This window comes from Rana temporaria, chromosome 1 (assembly GCF_905171775.1).
Source record: "Rana temporaria chromosome 1, aRanTem1.1, whole genome shotgun sequence".
NCBI classification, from domain to species: Eukaryota; Metazoa; Chordata; class Amphibia; order Anura; family Ranidae; genus Rana; species Rana temporaria.
In genome coordinates this window covers 180,091,049-180,111,609 of record NC_053489.1, presented here as the reverse complement: position 1 = coordinate 180,111,609, position 20,561 = coordinate 180,091,049, and the positions used below count along the sequence as shown (strand labels likewise).

The 20,561-nt window shown below is 42.5% G+C and overlaps 1 protein-coding gene across 4 annotated transcripts in view; it reads left to right on the top strand.

The window, feature by feature from the left end:
- KDM2B (lysine demethylase 2B) overlaps positions 1-20,561 on the top strand; it is a 199,085-nt gene that overhangs the window by 9,681 nt on the left and 168,843 nt on the right. For all 4 annotated transcript variants that reach the window (XM_040346897.1, XM_040346913.1, XM_040346888.1 and 1 more), the window contains exons 2-6: positions 2,247-2,391; positions 7,466-7,544; positions 7,696-7,742; positions 14,403-14,581; positions 19,220-19,326. In XM_040346897.1, coding sequence (XP_040202831.1) covers positions 2,247-2,391; positions 7,466-7,544; positions 7,696-7,742; positions 14,403-14,581; positions 19,220-19,326 — 557 coding nt within the window. The remainder of the gene's footprint in view (positions 1-2,246; positions 2,392-7,465; positions 7,545-7,695; positions 7,743-14,402; positions 14,582-19,219; positions 19,327-20,561) is intronic.

Genomic DNA, 20,561 nt, shown 5'->3' with positions numbered 1-20,561 from the left:
TTTTGCCTAGATTTTATAGTGTGACCACTCCTCACTAATTGGCACTAAGCTCTTGTTTGCATTGAATGCAGCTTTGAAATCGTGCAACGTCTTCCAAAATTTCACGATTCCAAAGCCGCATGTCAGTGCGACTTAGAAGATGTGTGCGGCTTTATGCACAGATGCACCCTAAATCGCCAGAAGCGGTGAAGAAACTTTTTTAAATTGACGCGGCACTGCAAAGTCTATGTCGCACTGATTTAAGAAGAGCAATTGCCAACCACAGGGTGCAACTTGTCATAGGATTTGACCTGGTTAAACCATATGACAGGTCGGACCAATGTGAACGAGGGCTAAATTCGCATGTAAACTGCACATGCTAAGCAGAATTCACATTGCAATGTAAAAAAATCACAATGCGAAGTCGCATAGCATCAGTGTGAACCGGGGCTCAGTCAAACTAAGTCCATTGGCCAGAGCAGAAAATTGTGTATCTTTTTGCATCAAATTACTTTTTTTTTTTTTTTTCACTAAAACGATCATATTTTCATTGATCAGATTCTGAGATTGCATGGTTATCATTTTACGATGGCAAGTTATGATCATATTGTAACTATCAATCAAAATCCACTTACCAGTGTTTAGTATGTTAATCAAATGGGTTATCGGCTCTAGAATCAATTATTCCTGCCTGGGAAAGAAGTCTATTTCCCCCACTTTTTTTTGGTGTGTATATGGTCATTGTTTTCCAGTTAAAAAACATACCTGAACAAGTTGTAAACAGATAATCCATGTGCCCATAGGAAAAAATTGCTGTCCATTTTTTCATCTGTCAGTGTGCATTTCCTTTTGTGTGTATTTTTTATGAATTTTTTTTCCTTTTGTGTGTTGTGATTTTTACATTAGGATTTGGAGTTGATAGAGTTAAAGGGGTAGTAGCCTGTATCCAAAAAAAAAAATCTGAGTAGTTTAAGTCATAATGTGCTAGTATGCATCAAATACTAGCACATTATGACAGATTTGCCTGAAAGCTAAGCCCTTCAGCGGCATACTGTCTCCGCTGAAGGCGCTTCCATCTTACTTGGAATATATATATATATATATATATATATATATATATATATATATATATATATATATATAAATATATATATAAATATAAATATAAATATAAATATAAATATAAATATAAATATAAATATAAATATAAATATAAATATAAATATATATATATATATATATATATATATATATATAAATATAATTTTTTTTTTATTTATTATAATTCGTGTGATTTGAACACCGTTTTATTTGTTGCGTGAGCTTGCGGGGAGGGGGGCGCTTTACATTTTATTTTAATTTTTTTTACCATTTTGATCACTTTTATTGCTGTCACAAGGAATGTAAACCTCCCTTGTGACAGTAATAGGTGGTGACAGGTACTCTTTATGGAGGGAATGGGGGGGTCTTAAAGACCCTCGATACCTCCTTTGCCGAAAACTGTGATTCTGAATACTGTGTACTTTTTTAAATCTGGCGCCATTGGCAGCCGAGTGACCTGGAAGTGACGTCATAAAATATATATACACACTAGTCTTGTCTGACATGGGACTGAATTCAAAGTATAGATTTGCTATTTTTATTAGACGGTTTCCAGGCGTTTTAGCACTAGAAATAGCGCCTGAAAACCACCTCCCATTCATCTCGGTGTGATTTTTCTTACACTGGGGCGGTGCGCTTGTGGGACGTTGGGTAATAATCCTGCAAGCAGCATCTTTGGGGGTGGGGGGGTTGAGAGCGCTGTATTTAGTGCTCCCAAAACGCCCTTCCCATTGAAATTAATAGGCAGTGCTTTGGAAGTGCTGCAACACTGTCACTCTTAACCGGAACTGTCGGGCCACACACGATCGGTTCGTCTGATGAAAACGGTCCATCAGACCATTTTCATCAGACGAACCGATTGCGTGTACGCGCCATTAAAGTGCTGGGCAGAATGTAACCCCTACAGCCAGGTAAATGACTATGCAGGCACCATCACATGGTAAGTCAATCAGCCACAGCTCAAGGAACCCCCAGCAACCTCTGGAGGAACCCTGGTTGAGAATGGCTGCAATAGATTCATGTAGGAAAACAAAAAACACTAAGGTGATTTCTATGTGTACATATGTGATGTTTGAGGGCTATGGTATTTGTTCGGAGGACTCTGTATAGATTGGAATCCTTATCCCAGTAGATTGTTACTATAGCCCTATATGTTCTCCCCACAGCGTGCCATCGGTCGGACGCAGTACGCCGAGCATGAAGACCTATCGGATGTGGAGGATGTGGTCAGTGTTCGTGGCTTCAGCCTGGAGCAGAAGGTCAGCAGCACCAACTACCGAGGGGACTACGTGCAGGTCATGGAGGGCAAAGGTAGTGACAGATGGCTGCTCTGTGTAGTGTTGGTGGATGGCCACTGAATGAATGCAGTATGACAGTCCAGTCAGTGTAAGCTTTCTACACTGATTATGTGAGAGACCTTCAAGTCTAAATGTTTCCTAAAACCGATTAATAGAACTTGCAAAGATTATTATTATTTTTTTTTTTCTTGATGCAGAGGATTTTTATTTTATTATTTTTGAAAGTGTACTTCCTGTGCAACCAGAGTCCCCTCTGTGCGCAATCCCGCTGTGTAGCGCCTATGCATCATTCTAAGCTCCGCTCACACGGGCAAAAGCCAGTGTCTCCTGCTCCTCCACATTGGTTATTGACAATGGGCTCTGCCCCTCTCGCCATGTCTGTACGGCAATACAGCCTGTTATTTGCATGAATTGCTGTTCCACTGTAGTTGTGTATACAGCGGTGCTATCAGAACCATAACTAGAGCATACGCACGTTTCCAAAAAAATAGAACATTTTCTCGCTCGTACACTGTACTTGTGCTTAAAGTATTAAAAGCCATATACACGTATAAACAACCAGGGACTTTCTTGTTTTGGGTTTTTATTTTGACTATGCGACAGGAAGTGAAGGGAAATCTCCCCAATGGGACACAGATGGCAAAAAAAAAAATGTAACCGTGATTGTAACCCTCACAAAACAAACATTTCCCAGCACACTTGGCAGCTAGCCTGAAAAATAACCAAACTGACCCTGTCTAACAATTTATGTTGCATAGTTTAATTGCGCACACACACACTTGCAAATATATGTGGAAGCCACAGTGCCTGATGAAGCTCCTCTGTATACTGCAGTCCTAACTCCAGATTTGAGAGTCTCCAAGTTAGTGTATGTATAGAAATTGATAAATGAAGAAGTGGGCTCCCTTCAGGCATACCTGCTCTTAAAGGGGTTGTAAAGGAAAAGGTTTTTTTTTCCTAAATAGCTTCCTTTACCTTAGTGCAGTCCTTCTTCACTTACCTCATCCTTCGATTTTTGCTTTTAAATGTCCTTATTTCTTCTGAGAAATGCTCACTTCCTGTTATTCTGTCTGTAACTCCACACAGTAATGCAAGGCTTTCTCCCTGGTGTGGAGTGTTGTGCTCGCCCCCTCCCTTGGACTACAGGAGAGTCGGGAAGCTCTCTACGTTGCAGATAAAGGAACTGTGTGTTAGTGGGCGTCCTGACTCTCCTGTAGCCCAAGGGAGGGGGTGAGTACGACACTCCACACTAGGGAGAAAGCCTTGCATTACTGTGTGGAGTTACAGACAGAAGAACAGGAAGTGAGGGTTTCTCAGAAGAAATAAGGACATTTAAAAGCAAAATGGAAGGATGAGGTAAGTGAAGGAGGACTGCACTAAGGTAAAGGAAGCTATTTAGGGAAAACTTTTTATTTTTATTTTTTTTACAACCCCTTTTAAAGTCACAGGGGCACATTGGACCTCCAACAAAGAGCACAATGGCAGCTGAAGGCGCCCAGTGTCCCCACACCAAATCCAGTTAACCACTTAAGGACCGCCTAACGCCGATATACGTCGGCAGAATGGCACGGCTGGGCGCATCAACGTATATGTACGTTGATCTTTAAGCCCAGCCGTGCCATTCTGCCGACGTATATCGGCGTTAGGCGGTCCTTAAGTGGTTAACTGGATTTGGTGTGGGGACACTGGGCGCCTTCAGCTGCCATTGTGCTCTTTGTTGGAGGTCCAATGTGCCATTCTGCCGACGTATATCGGCGTTAGGCGGTCCTTAAGTGGTTAACTGGATTTGGTGTGGGGACACTGGGCGCCTTCAGCTGCCATTGTGCTCTTTGTTGGAGGTCCAATGTGCCATTCTGCCGACGTATATCGGCGTTAGGCGGTCCTTAAGTGGTTAACTGGATTTGGTGTGGGGACACTGGGCGCACTCCCGCGACCCAGTCCGAAGCTCCGGGACCCGATCGGTCCCCGGAGCTGAACGGGGAGAGCCGTGTGTAAACACGGCTTCCCCGTTCTTCACTGTGGCGGTGTCCCGCGGACCCGATCGCCGCTGGAGTCCCGCGATCGGTCCCCAGAGCTGAAGAACGGGGAGAGCCGTGTGTAAACACGGCTTCCCCATTCTTCACTGTGGCGGTGTCATCGATCGCGTGATCTTTTATAGGGATCCACAATCGATGACGTCACACCTACAGCCACACCCCCCTACAGTTGTAAACACACATTAGGTGACACATAACCCCTACAGCGCCCCCTGTGGTTAACGCCCAAACTGCAACCGTCATTTCCACAGTAAAACAATGCATTTTAAATGCATTTTTTGCTGTGAAAATGACAATGGTCCCAAAAATGTGTCAAAATTGTCCGAAGTGTCCGCCATAATGTCGCAGTCACGAAAAAAATCGCTGATCGCCACCATTAGTAGTAAAAAAAAAAAAAAAAAAAAAAAAAAATTATAAAAAAAATGCAATAAAACTATCCCCTATTTTGTAAACGCTATAAATTTTGCGCAAACCAACCAATGCGCTTATTGCTTTTTTTTTTTACCAAAAATAGGTAAAATACGTATCGGCCTAAACTGAGGGAAAAATTTTTTTTTTTTTTTTTTATATATTTTTGGGGGATATTTTATTATAGCAAAAAGTAAAAATATTTTTTTTTTTTTTTTTTTTAATTTTCACTCTATTTTTGTTTATAGCGCAAAAAATAAAAACCGCAGAGGTGATCAAATACCACCAAAAGAAAGCTCTATTTGTGGGGAAAAAAAGGACGCCAATTTTGTTTGGGAGCCACGTCGCACAACCGCACAATTGTCTGTTAAAGCGACGCAGTGCCGAATCGCAAAACCTGGCCTGGTCCTTTAACTGCATTTTGGTCCAGGTCTTAAGTGGTTAACAAGCTACACACAAAGATTGTGTGTTTTTTTTGTTTTTTTGTTTTTTTTTCTAATTGCTCATGTACTCTCTTTGGATGTGAGGAGCAAAGATAGGAAGCCTGTGTAGGTCAAAGCCCCCTCAGCATTTTAGTCGGTCATCTTTAGTAAGGGCAGATGAATCATTTAGCAATATACTTCTGCAATCCATCTGCCCTGATGCATGCCGGCAGGAGTGTGCGCTTAGCTGGCAAAGCTCCTCCTCCAGGTGAAATTAAAAAATGTTAATGAAGTCTCCTGAGATTTGACATAATTTTGTCTCTAGGCTAAAAATCACAAAGCAACTGAAGTAAGGTAAACATTTCAAAACTAGTAAATATAATCTACTTTCCGATCTATTTACGAACAGAACGAGACCGATTCTCGTTCTGCTTTAAGTTGCAGTTAACACTTTAAATGAAACCTCATGAACGAAGTATAGAGGCTGCCATTGCTGGCCTCCGTCTGAAAAGTTGTGTCTGACTTCAAACTTATGAATCACTAAGGGCTGGTTCACGCTGGTCCGAAATGTGCTTCGACTTCCAGAGCACAAGTCGCATGACCTGCCAAAATGAATGGTTCTCTATGAGAGCTGGTCAGACTTGTGTTGGTTCGACTTTGAAATTGCTCCCTGCACTACTTTGGTCCAGCTTGGACACGATTTTAGCCCATTTATTTCATCACCTTAACTGATCTGACTTGTGGCATGCGACTTGTGCTCTGAGGATCTTGCAGGTGAACCCCACGGCAGGAAAAAAAAAGTGGGTCTTGCCCTCCCCCCAAGACTTTATCTGAGCATGCAGGTCAGGAAAGTGAGCATGCACCCCCCATTCATGGACCATACCAGACCACATGCCCTCAACATGGGGTGGGGGGGTGCTTTGGGGTAGGCGGGCCCTGCGTGGATGCGACTTACTTTGAAATCGAAATCAATGGGCTGAAATCGTGCCCAAGCCAGACTAAAGTAGTGCAGGGATCATTTTTAAAGTCGGACCAGCACATGTCGGACCAGTTAAGACGGCTCTCGAAGGGAACCATTAATTTGGCAATTTGTCGTGCGACTTGTGCTCATGAAGTCGGAGGGCATGTCTGACCAGTGTGAACCAGTCTTTAGGCTGCATTCACACCTGAGCGTCGGTCGTTTTTGCCGGGCGTATTCATGCTTATTTGCATACAGCGTCGTCCGACGTTTTTGTACTTCGCCGTTTTTTATTTTAGCCAATAGGAAAAATTATCATCTTTTCATCACTTGTTGCTATGTTGGTAGATTTTTTTTTTTAATCTTCTAGCGTATTTGAGTGTCACGCTTCAGGCGATTAAACGCTCGGGTGTAAATGCAGCCTTAGTGATTCATTATTTTGAAGTCAGACGCTGCCAGGCATGTAACTTTTCAGATAGAAGCCGGCAATGGCAGCCTCCATACTTTTTTTTTTTTTTTTTTTTTTTTATATTGGGGAAGATAGACTGCAGATAAAAACCTGACAGAGGTTCTCTGTCCCCACTGAGAAGCTTTCCCCTTGCTTCCTGTTGCAATAGTAATGTGTGAGGGTAAAGTGGACGTAAACCTGAATAATTATTATTATTATTATTATTATTATTAATAATTTTTTTTTTTTTGCGTTCAGTGTAGAGTATAAGATTTCCTATCATCTGTGCCCAGTCTTGCCACAGAGAGTTAATCCAGCTCTGAGAAATCTTCTTTTCTTTAGTGAGATTAACGGACAAGCAGGAAAACTTTTGTCTGTTCTTCCCCCTTGCTGTGAATAACAGGTTATTTACATATCTCACACACTAGCGTGGTTACTTTTCTGGATTTTGACTGGATGTTAGTGATCATAGCAGAACTCGGTGTAAGAAATACACAGGAGAAAACGCATGTTGACAAGGAGTGTAGAGGTGGGCGGCGAGTCTACTGACATCACGACTCCACCCACAGAGCTCCAGACAACAGATCCACCCACAGAATCTACAGTTTTTCAGTTCGTCTCCCCTCTGTCTGTTATATTTGACAGGTAAGGATACATGCAGGAGGCATGTATATCCTTTATAGATCAGCACTATGGCAGTAGTTTAGAAAGGATGAGAGTGGGTTTACATCCACTTTAATTTGAGTATTCTTTGCAGTTTTTACAGCTTATAGTAAAACATGTCGTGTATTTTTTGTTTTTCTTTCTCCCACTAGACTTTACATATGAATATGTTCAAAGAGAAGCCCTTAGAGTTCCTCTTCTTTTTCTCAGCAAGGATGGACTAGGTATTAAGTAAGTCCCGTATTTTGCATCATACATTTCAACATATTTATCCCTTTTCTGTTGCTGGTTTATATAAATGCTTATTTATGGAGGTGCCAACCTTCCTCAATGTGACTATGGCTCAGAATATTATTATACCATTTTGCTTTTGCTATTGTAGGATGCCAGATCAGGATTTTACCGTCAGGGATGTGAAACTATTAGTCGGTAAGTGGTCTGTTTTTTGTTTTCTGGTATGGTAAGTCTTTTTCTAATAATTGAATACATTTTGGTCTGTATGACCTGGCATAACAATGTCTGTTCTCAGTGAGTGTTATTACTGCAGGTACTACAGTTATTTGGGCAAGGTGCAGGAGAAAAAGCTCCACTCCCCCACCAAAAAATAATAAATAAATAAATAAATTAAAAAAATATATATAATTTTCACAGAAAATACTGGTGCTGGCTGGTCAATATATATGTATAATTATAGCAGGGTACAAAAAGGGCTTTTGCCCCTGACAGTGACTCGAGTCCTTCACTATGTGGCGATGCTGGGCAGAGAACTCTGAAATTCAGCCAGGGACCTCACTGACACAAACCTGCATTCCATCCCCCCCCACCCCCCACACACACACACACACACACTTTCTGGTGCCCCAATCTCCCCCTTGCAGTGCTACCAGCTTACCTCCTCTCTCTCACTGGCTGCTACAGGGCATGTTTCAGGATGGAGAGCCAGGAAAGGAGCCAGTAAATATTACATTTATTAGCCCGTTCCTTTTCTGAATGAACACAGTGTATGATTTATACCGATCGCTCCTATGGTCCTAACTGAAGCATGGTAAACTGTTTACTATGCTTCAGTTTGTGAATTGACAGCAAGCTGCTCAGCACAGCGCTCTTCCCATTCATGCACTGTCAGTGCAGCTAAGCCTGCAGAGAAAGGGACTGGGGAATATCTGTCCTCACTCCATTTGTGTCTCAAAAGTGAGACATCAGAGGTCTGTTTAGACCCCTGATATTTCACAAAAGGACCCCAACAGGGTTTCTAAAAAATAAATATATATTTGTAAAAAAAATTGAAAACTGCTGACCCTAGTCTCTGCTCTACTGACACCATCCACTGCTCTGCTGATATACATGCATGTGTGTTTGTGCTCTGAGGTGCACTCTAATGCAGGGGTGTCCAAACTCTTTTCAAAGAGGGCCAGATTTGATGAAGTGAACATGCGTGAGGGCCGACCATTTTTCCTGACATTCTTTCAACCATTAAAATTTGGTCTAAATGTGTTAGTTCGAGCACTAACGCACTACCCAACAAAAATTCTCTTGCCTCTGTGGCTGTGTGTGAGTAAAGAGCTGAGCTCAGGCGTATTATTTGGATCTACCGTATTTATTGGCGTATAACACGCATATTCACTTTAACCACTTCACTGTATGTAATATATACGTCATGTTTTTAAAGATGGATATCTCGGTAATAGCGGCAGCTGCTGCCAAAACCCGAGATATCCAGCTTTTCAGTGAGCGATCCTGTCACCGTTATCGGCGGCGGGAGAGGGGGCCCCCCTCCGCTTACCGGAGCCATCGGCAGCGGCAATCGGGTCCTCTCTCCTGCTCGGCTGGGATATGAGGTGAGGGCAAGATGCATAGCAGGGCGGAAGCGGGTGCAATTTTGAAGCGTGACATGTTGGGTATCATTTTACTCAGTGTAACATTATCTTTCACAATATATAAAAAAATTTGGCTAACTACTGTTGTCTTATCTCAAAAAAGTGATTTTTTTTTTTCCCCCAAAAAAAGTGCGCTTGTAAGACCGCTGCGCAAATATGGTGTGACAAAGTATTGCAATGACCGCCATTTTATTCTCTAGGATGTTAGAAACAAATATATATAATGTTTGGGGATTTTAAGTAATTTTTTTAGCAAAAAAAAACGTTTTAATCTTGTAAACGCCAAATCTGAAAAACAGGCAAGGTCCTTAACCGGTTGCCGACCGCCGCATGTATATTTACGTCCACAGAATGGCACGTACAGGCATATGGGCGTACATGTACGTCCCCACCTTTCCGCGGGTCGGGGGTCCGATTGGGAGCCCCCCCCCCCCCGGTACATGCGGCGGTCGGTAACCCGCGGGGAGCGATCCGGGACGAGGGCGCGGCGTTTCTAGCCGCCCCCTCGCGATCGCTCCCCGAAGCTGAAGAACGGGGAGAGCCATATGTAAACATGGCTTCCCCGTGCTTCACTGTGGCGGCTGCATCGATCGAGTGATCCCTTTTATAGGGAGACTCGATCGATGACGTCAGACCTACAGCCACACCCCCCTACAGTTGTAAACACACACTAGGTGAACCCTAACTCCTACAGCGCCCCCTGTGGTTGACTCCCAAACTGCAACTGTCATTTTCACAATAAACAATGCAATTTAAATGCATTTTTTGCTGTGAAAATGACAATGGTCCCAAAAAATGTGTCAAAATTGTCCGAAGTGTCCGCCATAATGTCGCAGTCACGATAAAAAACGCTGATCGCCGCCATTAGTAGTAAAAAATAAATAAACAATAAAAATGCAATAAAACTATCCCCTATTTTGTAAACGCTATAAATTTTGCGCAAACCAGCCGATAAAAGAGTATTGCGTTTTTGGTAAAAAAAAAAAAAAATAGGTAGAATACGTATCGGCCTAAACTGAGGGAAAAAAAATAATTAGGTTTTTGGGGGATATTTATTATAGCAAAAAGTAAAAAATATTGCACTTTTTTTCAAAATTGTCGTTCTTTTTTTTGTTTATAGCGCAAAAAATTAAAACTGCAGAGGTGATCAAATACCAACAAAAGAAAGCTCTATTTGTGGGGAAAAAAGGACGCCAATTTTGTTTGGAAGTTGCGTCGCACGACCGTGCAATTGTCTGTTAAAGCGACACAGTGCCGAATCGCAAGACCTGGACTGGGCATTTAGCTGCAAAATGGTCCGGGGCTTAAGTGGTTAAGTGGGAAGTGAAGAGCTGTGAAGCAAAATAAGGGCAATTTCCAGGAATGCAGCACCCCCCATTGCCATCGGTGCAGCCTTGGAAGAGGCAGGGAGGGGGCAGGATGAGCACCAAAGATTGCCTACAGGAGAATCTACTGTTTACACAGTGACCTCTTTAATAGAAAGTCCCGCCTCCTTTGGACAGAACAGTCGTCCAATGGCGGCGCCGAAGACATTACTTCCTATTACAGAGGCCGCCTGTAAGCAGGAAATTCTCCTCCTGTATGCACGGCTTGGCATGGGTTCACCTTTTAGACGACTAGTTTGCCCATGAGCTCATTCCTGCTGAAAGCTCCACGGGGTCCTACCACAGTTGCAAAGCATGGAAGCGATGACATGTGTACATCCTTGCTGCTGCCTTTGCAGCTAATGGAACGATTGGGGGATGGTAAAAATTGGCTAAACCACAGGGTTTTATCGCCCCTAGTGTGAACAAGCCCCAAGCCTCCATGAATGCCCATGATATTTACCTAAATAGTACAAGACAATAGTACTTGTTTTTGGCACCAAGGCTCTGAGTTTTATTTGTGTACTTTTTTATAAGAATCTCAGATTTCTTTTTTTTTTTTTTTTTTTAACTAGGGCTTTGATTGGCACATAAGTAAGCAACATAATTGAGGGTAACTCGTGGCAGAAAACCCAGCAGCCACCTCTTGGATGAGAGAACGCTGAGAATTTTCTAAAATGGCATGCGTTCACCCTTTAGACCAGTGGTCTCCAAACTGCGGCCCGGGGGCCAAATGCGGCCCTTTGCCTGCCTCTATCTGGCCCTTAGGACATTATTCCTCCAAGTGACACCAAGGATGAGGCACCATTTCTCCCACTGGCACCATTAATGGGACACTATTTCTCCCACTGGCACCATCGATGGGGCACTACTCCTCCTGCTGTGACCAATGATGGGGCACTATTCCTCCCACTGACACCGTTAAAGGGGCACTATCGCTTCCATTGATACCAACCATGGTGCACTATTCCTCCCACTGACACCATCGATGGGGCACTATTCCTTCCATTGATGTCAACCATGGGACACTATTCTTCCTGCTAAAACCAAAAATGTTAAAACTAATAATGGGGCAACTTTTACTCCCACTGATGCTGGGACATTTTCTACTCACACTGGCCACAGTTCGGCCCCCGTAAAGTCCGAAGGACACTAAACTGGCCCTTTGTTTCAAAAAGTTTGGAGACCCCTGCTTTAGACTACTAGTTTGCCCATGTAGATTTCCTTTGCAATAAACTGTAATTTAACTGTGTTCTAGATAGATAGATAGATCTATTTTTTTTTCTTTAATAAATGCTAATGTTCAGACTTCAAAGAAATTATTTTTCATGGAAAGCTACTGTTTACTTGCCCCGTGTTTTTTTTTTTTATTATTATTTAATAAGGAGATGGTAATGTGCAAATTGCCATAAGGCCCCTTGCACACTGGGGCGTTTTTCATGCGGTACAGCGCTAAAAATAGCGCTGCTATACCGCATGAAAAATCATGCCCTGTAGTGTTCAATGTGAAAGCCCAAAGGCTTTCACATTGAAGTGGTGCACTAGCAGGAGCGCACCAAAAGTCCTGCTAGCCGCATCTTTACCGCGGTATAGGAGCGGTGTGTTCACTGCTTTTATACCGCGCCTTCCCATTGAAATCAATGGGAAAGCGCGGTAATACCGCCCGCAACGGCGCTAGCGGGGGTTAAAACCTCACTGCTAGTGCCCGAATATCGCGGTAAATACGACGGTATAGCCGCACTACAAATAGCGCGGCTATACCGTCACCGCGGCTGCACGCCTCAGTGTGAAAGCAGCCTTAGTTACTGCATGTGTGCATTGATCATTCGTGTTGCTGTAAAGGGAAAACACCAGTCTGCATTTTTTTTTGTCTTAACATCCTAGTGCCCTCTAGTGGTACTTCTTTACAATGCTCTAAGCCATATAATTACATCTTTCAGCATTATTATTATTATTATTATTCAGAATTTATACAGCGCTAACAGTTTACGCAGCACTTTACAATATAAAAGGGAGACAATACAGTTACAATACAATAAAATACAAGAGGATTAAGAGGGCCCCGCTTAGAAGAGCTTACACTCTAATAGGGTGGGGCAGGTGGTACAAAAGGTTGTAACTGTGGGGAATGAGCTGTTGGAGGTGTCATAGGCTTCCCTGAAGAGATGAGTTTTCAGGGATTCCCACGGAGTCTGACACTTTTGGGGGTCAGAGATTCAAAATGAGCAGTTTTTATGATTAATGACAACATTTTCTTCGGGGGGGAACTTTTTTAAAATGTATTTTTAACTCTTAAGGCCGGATATTCCGACAACAATTTACGGACGTGTTTTGTTGGCTAACCAACCGTCTGTATGCTCCATCGGACAATTGTTGTAGGAATTTCCGACAACAAATGTTGGCTGGTCATGCTCTCAAATTGACAACAAATGTGTTCCGTCGGATTATCCGATCGTGTGTACACAAATCCGTCGGACTAAAATCCGAAGTACAAACACGCGTGCTCTGAACCAATGCTAACCATCAGACAACATTAGCAGACGTTGCCCAAAGGGTGGTGCTAAAGAGCAGAAAAAACACGTAGTTTCATGAATGTTGGATGAAAAAGTTCTGCGTGGACTGCGAACTTTGGACAAAAATCCACGGATTTGTCCGATGGAAATCCGATCGTATTTACCAGACTTTAGACTCTCACACAAGTAGAGATGCTGACTGCTCTTTACTCAAATGTTTTATTGAGAAATGCTGATTGCCTGACTTTATGCAGATTTTCTGGCTTCAGTTCTACCTACAGTATGTTGCCGACCTGGGGCATGTGGGCATGTTACCCTTTGTTCTACAATACTTGTACCAGATCAGGGATTTTTTTTAGATTTTTGGTGCCGGGCAACTAGAAAGTATATCAGTTGTTGCAGCCTATATATTTTATTTCAGGACTGGTTTCTTTTCTTGTGTCAGATATTGTGAGATTTATGTTTGCACTGTAGTTTGTGTTTTTTTTTTTTTTTCTGACCTGTATGGCCAATTTAAAATTGACTTTTTTTTTTTTTAAGTAGATGTTTGGTTGTTGCCAGTGGCCAATCGGTGTGTCCGCTGTAGTCACTGCTTTGTTGTCCAGGTTGCCAATGCACATGCCTCTCCACCTGTCTATAGATTCATGTTCTGCAAGTAATAGACAAACTGTTTCTCTTGCTGATATCTGTCTGGAATTACTTTGCAGTTTAAGGAACATACTTGGTCATATTCATTCATATCATGCAAAATGTTAAGCGATCTTAAAGCCGAACTCCAAGCAAACAGCCAAATACACATAATCTTGCAGTTTGAATTCCCAAACTGTTTGCTTTTTGTAGATTTCTTCCTGAGATTTACTGGATTTCTTCCTGAGATTTACTGTATGTCCTATTGCACACCAGTGACTGTCGGACCCTATTTTTTACTCTGCAGTCCAGTAACATTTCTATACCTTGTCCCTCATCCAGCCTGTGGTTGGATAGTAAAAGGAAAAGCAGCAGACCAATGAGCTCATCTGTGTTGTTCTGCTCTTTCCTATCGGCATGCTTCTTGCACTACTAATTGGCTCCTTGTGCTGCTTCTCTTTCCCAGTCTGAGCTTGGTTGTACAGGCACTGCAAAAGGCTTATACCAGGTCAAATGTAAATAATAAAAAAACATGCTTCTTAATCCTACATAGCAGATAAAAATACACAATTAATGCAGCTATCAGTTCCGCTTTAATAGGCACACCATTCTTGTATAGCATTTCATGTCCAGTTTTTTTTCTTCGCTGTGTGTCAGAAAATGAGTCTGTAGCTGAATGACCATGCAGTGTCTGTAATTTTCCTATAGGAAGCCGGCGTATAGTTGATGTGATGGATGTGAATACACAAAAGGGTACAGACATGAGTATGTCACAGTTTGTTCGCTACTATGAGACACCAGAGATTGAAAGGGAGAAGCTGTACAATGTGATCAGCCTGGAGTTTAGCCACACCAAGCTAGAGAAAGTAGTCAAGAGGCCAACTGTGGTAAGAATTATTTGTTGTGGTTATTATACTTTTATTTTTTGTAAGAACTAAGAAAAAAAAAATGCTGAATAACCAGTTCTACGTCAGGATGGAGTACTGACTTTACTTGTAACAAGCGTGTGTTTTTCAATTATGCAAATGCTTTTACTGTTTTAACTGTTTAGTACAGGAAATGCATTTCCTTTCTATTTGATTATATGTATAAAAATCACAACCTGTCTACACTAATCAGCCTTTCTTTCTTTTTCTTTTTTTTTGGGGGGGGTTATTTACTAAAGGAAAGTCCACTTTGCACTACAAGTGCACTTGGAAGTGCAGTCGCTGTAGATCTGAGGGGGAAATGCAAGGAAAATAAAAAAACAGCATTTTAGCTTTCACATGATTGGATGATAAAATCAGCAGAGCTTCCCCTCATTTCAGATCTTCCCCTCAGATCTACAGCAACTGCACTTCCAAGTGCACTTGCAGTGCAAGTGGATTTGCCTTTTGTAAATAACCCCCTTTGTGTCTCTTGATGCCTTCAGTGGTGAGATCCTCCTGCCTCTCAGGCAAATACAGTGAGGAAAATAAGTATTTGAACACCCTGCTATTTTGCAAGTTCTCCCACTTGGAAATCATGGAGGGGTCTGAAATTGTCATCGTAGGTGCATGTCCACTGTGAGAGACATAATCAAAATATTTTTTTCCAGAAATCACAATTTATGATTTTTTAACTATTTATTTGTATGATACAGCTGCAAATAAGTATTTGAACACCTGTCTATCAGCTAGAATTCTGACCCTCAAAGACCTGTTAGTCTGCCTTTAAAATGTCCACCTCCACTCCATTTATTATCCTAAATTAGATGCACCTGTTTGAGGTCATTAGCTGCATAAAGACACCTGTCCACCCCATACAATCAGTAAGAATCCAACTACTAACATGGCCAAGACCAAAGAGCTGTCCAAAGACACTAGAGACAAAATTGTACACATCCACAAGGCTGGAAAGGGCTACGGGGAAATTGCCAAGCAGCTTGGTGAAAAAAGGTCATGTGGTCAGATGAGACCAAAATAGAACTTTTTGGTCATAATTCCACTAACCGTGTTTGGAGGAAGAAGAATGATGAGTACCATCCCAAGAACACCACCCCTACTGTGAAGCATGGGGGTGGTAGCATCATGCTTTGGGGGTGTTTTTCTGCACATGGGACAGGGCGACTGCACTGTATTAAGGAGAGGATGACCGGGGCCATGTATTGCGAGATTTTGGACAAGAACCTCCTTCCCTCAGTTAGAGCGTTGAAGATGGGTCGAGGCTGGGTCTTCCAACATGACAATGACCCGAAGCACACAGCCAGGATAACCAATGAGTGGCTCTGTAAGTAGCATATCAAGATTGTGGCGTGGCCTAGCCAGTCTCCAGACCTAAACCCAATAGAGAATCTTTGGAGGGAGCTCAAACTCCGTGTTTCTCAGCGACAGCCCAGAAACCTGACTAATCTAGAGAAGATCTGTGTGGAGGAGTGGGCCAAAATCCCTCCTCCAGTGTGTGCAAACCTGGTGAAAAACTACAAGAAACGTTTGACCTCTGTAATTGCAAACAAAGGCTACTGTACCAAATATTAACATTGATTTTCTCAGGTGTTCAAATACTTATTTGCAGCTGTATCATACAAATAAATAGTTTAAAAAAATCATACATTGTGATTTCTGGATTTTTTTTTTTTGATTATGTCTCTCACAGTGGACATGCACCTACGATAACAATTTCAGACCCCTCCATGATTTCCAAGTGGGAGAACTTGCAAAATAGCAGGGTGTTCAAATACTTATTTTCATCACTGTAAGTCAATTTTTTTTTTTTTTTTTTTTATTCTTCACAATGTACAGTAAGGGTTCATTAAGATGGGATCTAAGTTTTGATATTCAGTTGCTTCTGTTTAGCCTCGGCATCTGTGCAGCCTTGGCAGGTTGCCTGCACACAGCTTGGGGTTGATGCAGGCACAAAAACAAAGATAGTATGCACGTAGGATGGGTGCCAGCATTCTGAAGGAATTCTTAAAACGCAAGCTTAATTTACCGCCTCTTTAGCGGTCAGGATTTCTTGACTGCGATGGTAACCTTCTCCCCGGGTGCCAGTCTTCGGCTATATCTACGTTGGCCAGCGTGCGATTACATAACTGCTGCACATGTACAGGAGTCGGGTTATCTTGGGACACGAGGACCATGCCAGTGATGTAAGCTGAACTGTGCATACGCAGTTCAGTTTGTATGCTGCAGAAGACTGCAAGAAGGGGCAGGTACAGTGAGGGGGGGGGGATAATTGATCCTCTGCTGATTTTTGTACATTTTGCCCACTGACACAGAATGATCAGTCTATAATTTTAACGGTAGGCTTATTTTAACAGCGAGAGACTGAATAACAAACAAATGCAGAAAAAAAAAAAGGTTATAAATAGATTTTGTATTTTAATGAGTGAAATAACTATTTGATCCTCTCACAAAACATGACTTGGTACTTGGTGGCAAAACCTGTATGGCAATCAGAGGTCAGATGTTTCTTGTAGTTGGCCACCAGGTTTGCAGACCCTCCAAGTCATTAAAGCGGTTGTATACCCTTAAAAATGAGAGAAAAAACAAAGGTATAATGAGCTAGTATGACTAGCATACTAGCTCATTATCAATTACTTACCTTAGATCGAAGCCCCCGCAGCGATCCTCAGACATGTCCTCCGTCGCTGCCATGATGCCCGGGGTGACTTCCGGGTATCGCCGCTCCGGCGCGGGATCCTGTGAATTAAAGGCCGCGGCTGGGCTAGCCGAATGCACAGTTTTGCTTGCCCTCTGGTAAGCGGCCTCTTATTTCCGGTGAAGGGTTCACTTATATTGATTATACCTGTCACTTTGGTGGTGTGGATTCTTAGGACTTCATCTGCAGAGATTTATTTAACAGGAGACCTATGCTGATCACCTTTTAATAATTTATGCTCTTATTTATCCATATGGACTGGTTTTGCAACAAAGGGTGACCCATGTTGAAAGACACATGTATATGGACTTGATTTATACCACACCCTTCTAAAACCATTATTGTTTACTGCTTAGTGTTTCTGGCGCGGCTTTGTTTTTATGGTAATGTTCCCCCTGTACTGCGCAGCCAGGGGCGGCATTGAAGGACCCGGCCTTGGGGCGGCAAAGGGAGTAAATCCGGGCCTGCCTGTACATGTGCTTTCTTGAGCAGGGGGACTTTAAGGGTGCTTTAGGATTCTAGTCCTTAACAGCACAGTGTGTTACCAATTGTTTTTTGACAAGATTCTCCCTTGTAGTTCTGGGCTGGTCCCTCACCGTTCTCATGATCATTGAAACTCCACAAGGTGAGAGCCTGTATGGAGCCCCAGACCGAGGGAGATTGGCAGTTTTTTGTTTTCTACCATTTGTGAAAAATCGCAGCAACTGTTACCCTCTCACCAAGCTGCTTGGCGATAGATATGTAGGGCTAGAATGGGCTACAAGACGGACAATCCATGACTTCCTTTTGAGCCTACATTCACATTGGGCCAGTTTGACATGTCAAATTGCATGCCATATCGGAGCCTATTGCTGGCAACCGCACCGTCCGAATCGGTGCGATGTTGACGTTGCGGCGAAACTCTCATTCCCAAAAGTAGTTCCTGCACTACTTTTTGGGTAAATTTGGGGTTGATTTCAAAAGACATCTGTGCATGAACCTGTACTGATGTTTGTCAAATAGCCCCCGAACTCTCCATGAAATGTGGTTTGAAATTGTGTGATTTTTAGCCGCCCTCATTGTGAACGTGGGCTAAGAGTGATCCTAATGTCAGCTCATTACCTGTATAGAAGACACCTGGGAGCCAGAAATCTTGCCGATTTTTGATAGGGGATCAAATGGTTATTTGCCCAGGTTCACACTGGGCTGCGGGAGTGAAGCCGTGCGAGTTCAGCTGAACTCTCACGATTTCACTCCCGCTGGCAGTCCCGATTTCGGCTGCTATTTAAGAGACATCTGTGCGGGATGAAATCGGTGCAGAGTCGCAGCGATTAGGACGGTGTCATTGCCGGCAAATGCCGCCGATTTGAGATGCGATTTGACATGTGAAATCGCATCTCAAATCGTACCCAGTGTGAACCTGGGCTTTCACTTATTAACGTGCAAATCCAATTTATAACTTTTTTGAAATGCGTTTTTTATGGATATTTTTGTTCTGTCTTCACTGTAAAATAAGCCTACCGTTAACATTATAGACTGATCGTTTTTGTCAGTGGGCAAACGTACAAAATCAGCAGGGGATGAAATACTTTTTTTTTTTTTTTTTTCTCGCAGAAGAGATATGCAATGACTGCATTTTATTGCAGAAGACACCAAATACATTTTGCAAGAGACCATAAAAAGTTGGGCTGTTCTCACAAAAGAAATGTCCTGCCTGCTCATAGTCTGTTTTTTAAAATGCATGCAGATCCGCTTGATTAAAATGCATGCAGATCCGCTTGATTAAGAACTCCTGCAACCATTTTAAAGGGTCTTTCACCTAGTGAAGGATTGGGAACCTTTGACCAGGGAGGCAAACGCAACTAACTGCAACTTGTGTGAATTATTTTCCCTAAATGTGATCTAATTTTAGGTTTCATTTTATATAGGTAGACACAGTTGACTGGGTAGATAACATGTGGCCTCAACATTTAAAGGTGAAACAAAAAGAAGCAACTAATGTCTTATCTGTAATGAAGTATCCCAAAGTTAAAAAGTAAGTTGTGGTGTGTGTGTTTTTTTTTTTTTTATTTATTTTTTTTGCTTTCTTTTTAAGGTGATGTCTTGAGTATATAGTAGTATTGTATTGTATTGTATTATAATTAAACCTTGCCTTTCCTGAGAAACTAATATTTTTCAGTAGGATCTACATTTGTATATTTTAACACCTTATTCTAATGTACCTGACCCATGCACGCATTGGCGCTAACAACTGTGCCCAATTAGAAATGTTCAGAGTGTGCTTATTCCCGCACAGGGGCTGCCACTGTCTACAGTTGTGTAAAGAATTTTTACAGATTTTGACTTATGTAAAATAGAGCCATTTAATACCTCCCATCCCTTAGTGCCCTTGGGTTATCTCTTGTTCCTTTTAATAGGGAAACCCGTTTTTACCAAATGGTATAGGCCCATTCTTAAGCTCACTTTGAGCAGCTACTGGATGAATTTAAATGTGTGGCTGCCCCTGCTTGACGGAAGTTGTTCATTTTGATCGTCTTCTGTTCCAGGCACATGCTGGGAAAACTTTTTATTTTTTTTTATCGGTGACTGCAGCCGCTGATGAAGTGCATCATGGCAGCCTACTGGTTGAATGCAAAACAAATTTCCATGGTCACCTGTGTAATACTTGCCCAAATCGCCGTAGGACTCCTTGGATCCTTAAAGACCAGCAACATTGTCTTCACCCACAAACGGGGCCCTCAGACACAATTGTGAGGTTCATCTGGGATGCAGCTCAAAAAACGGGAACCAGAAAGCATGCGAACTGCACAAACAAGGAGGAAGCTGGGACGCAACATCACATACTTGTATAGCGCTACAAATGTGAATTGAATCGCCTCAAGGCGCTTTTTGCAGCCAGTGTCTGCTTGGCTAGTGTGGTCATTTACCCTGTAGGATCTTGACGCGCTTGGGACACACATTCGTACACATATATATTGGGCCAATTTTGGACAAGATCCAATTAACCTACCAGCATGTCTTTTGGAGTGTGGGAGGAAACCGGAGTAAGGGAAAAGGGAGTAGCCACTCCAGGTGGGAACCCAGATGAATATCCTCCGCTGCAGACAACTCAGGTGCAGGCAATGCACTTGGCAAAGCAGGAACAAAAAATTGTCTCTGGACAGCCGCACTCTGAACAAATTGTAGCCTTTATTGAAAGGAAAGCACTACAAGTCACAGCCAAATAAAGTAAAACCCGACTGCTGACGCGTTTCGCACTGAAACTAGTGC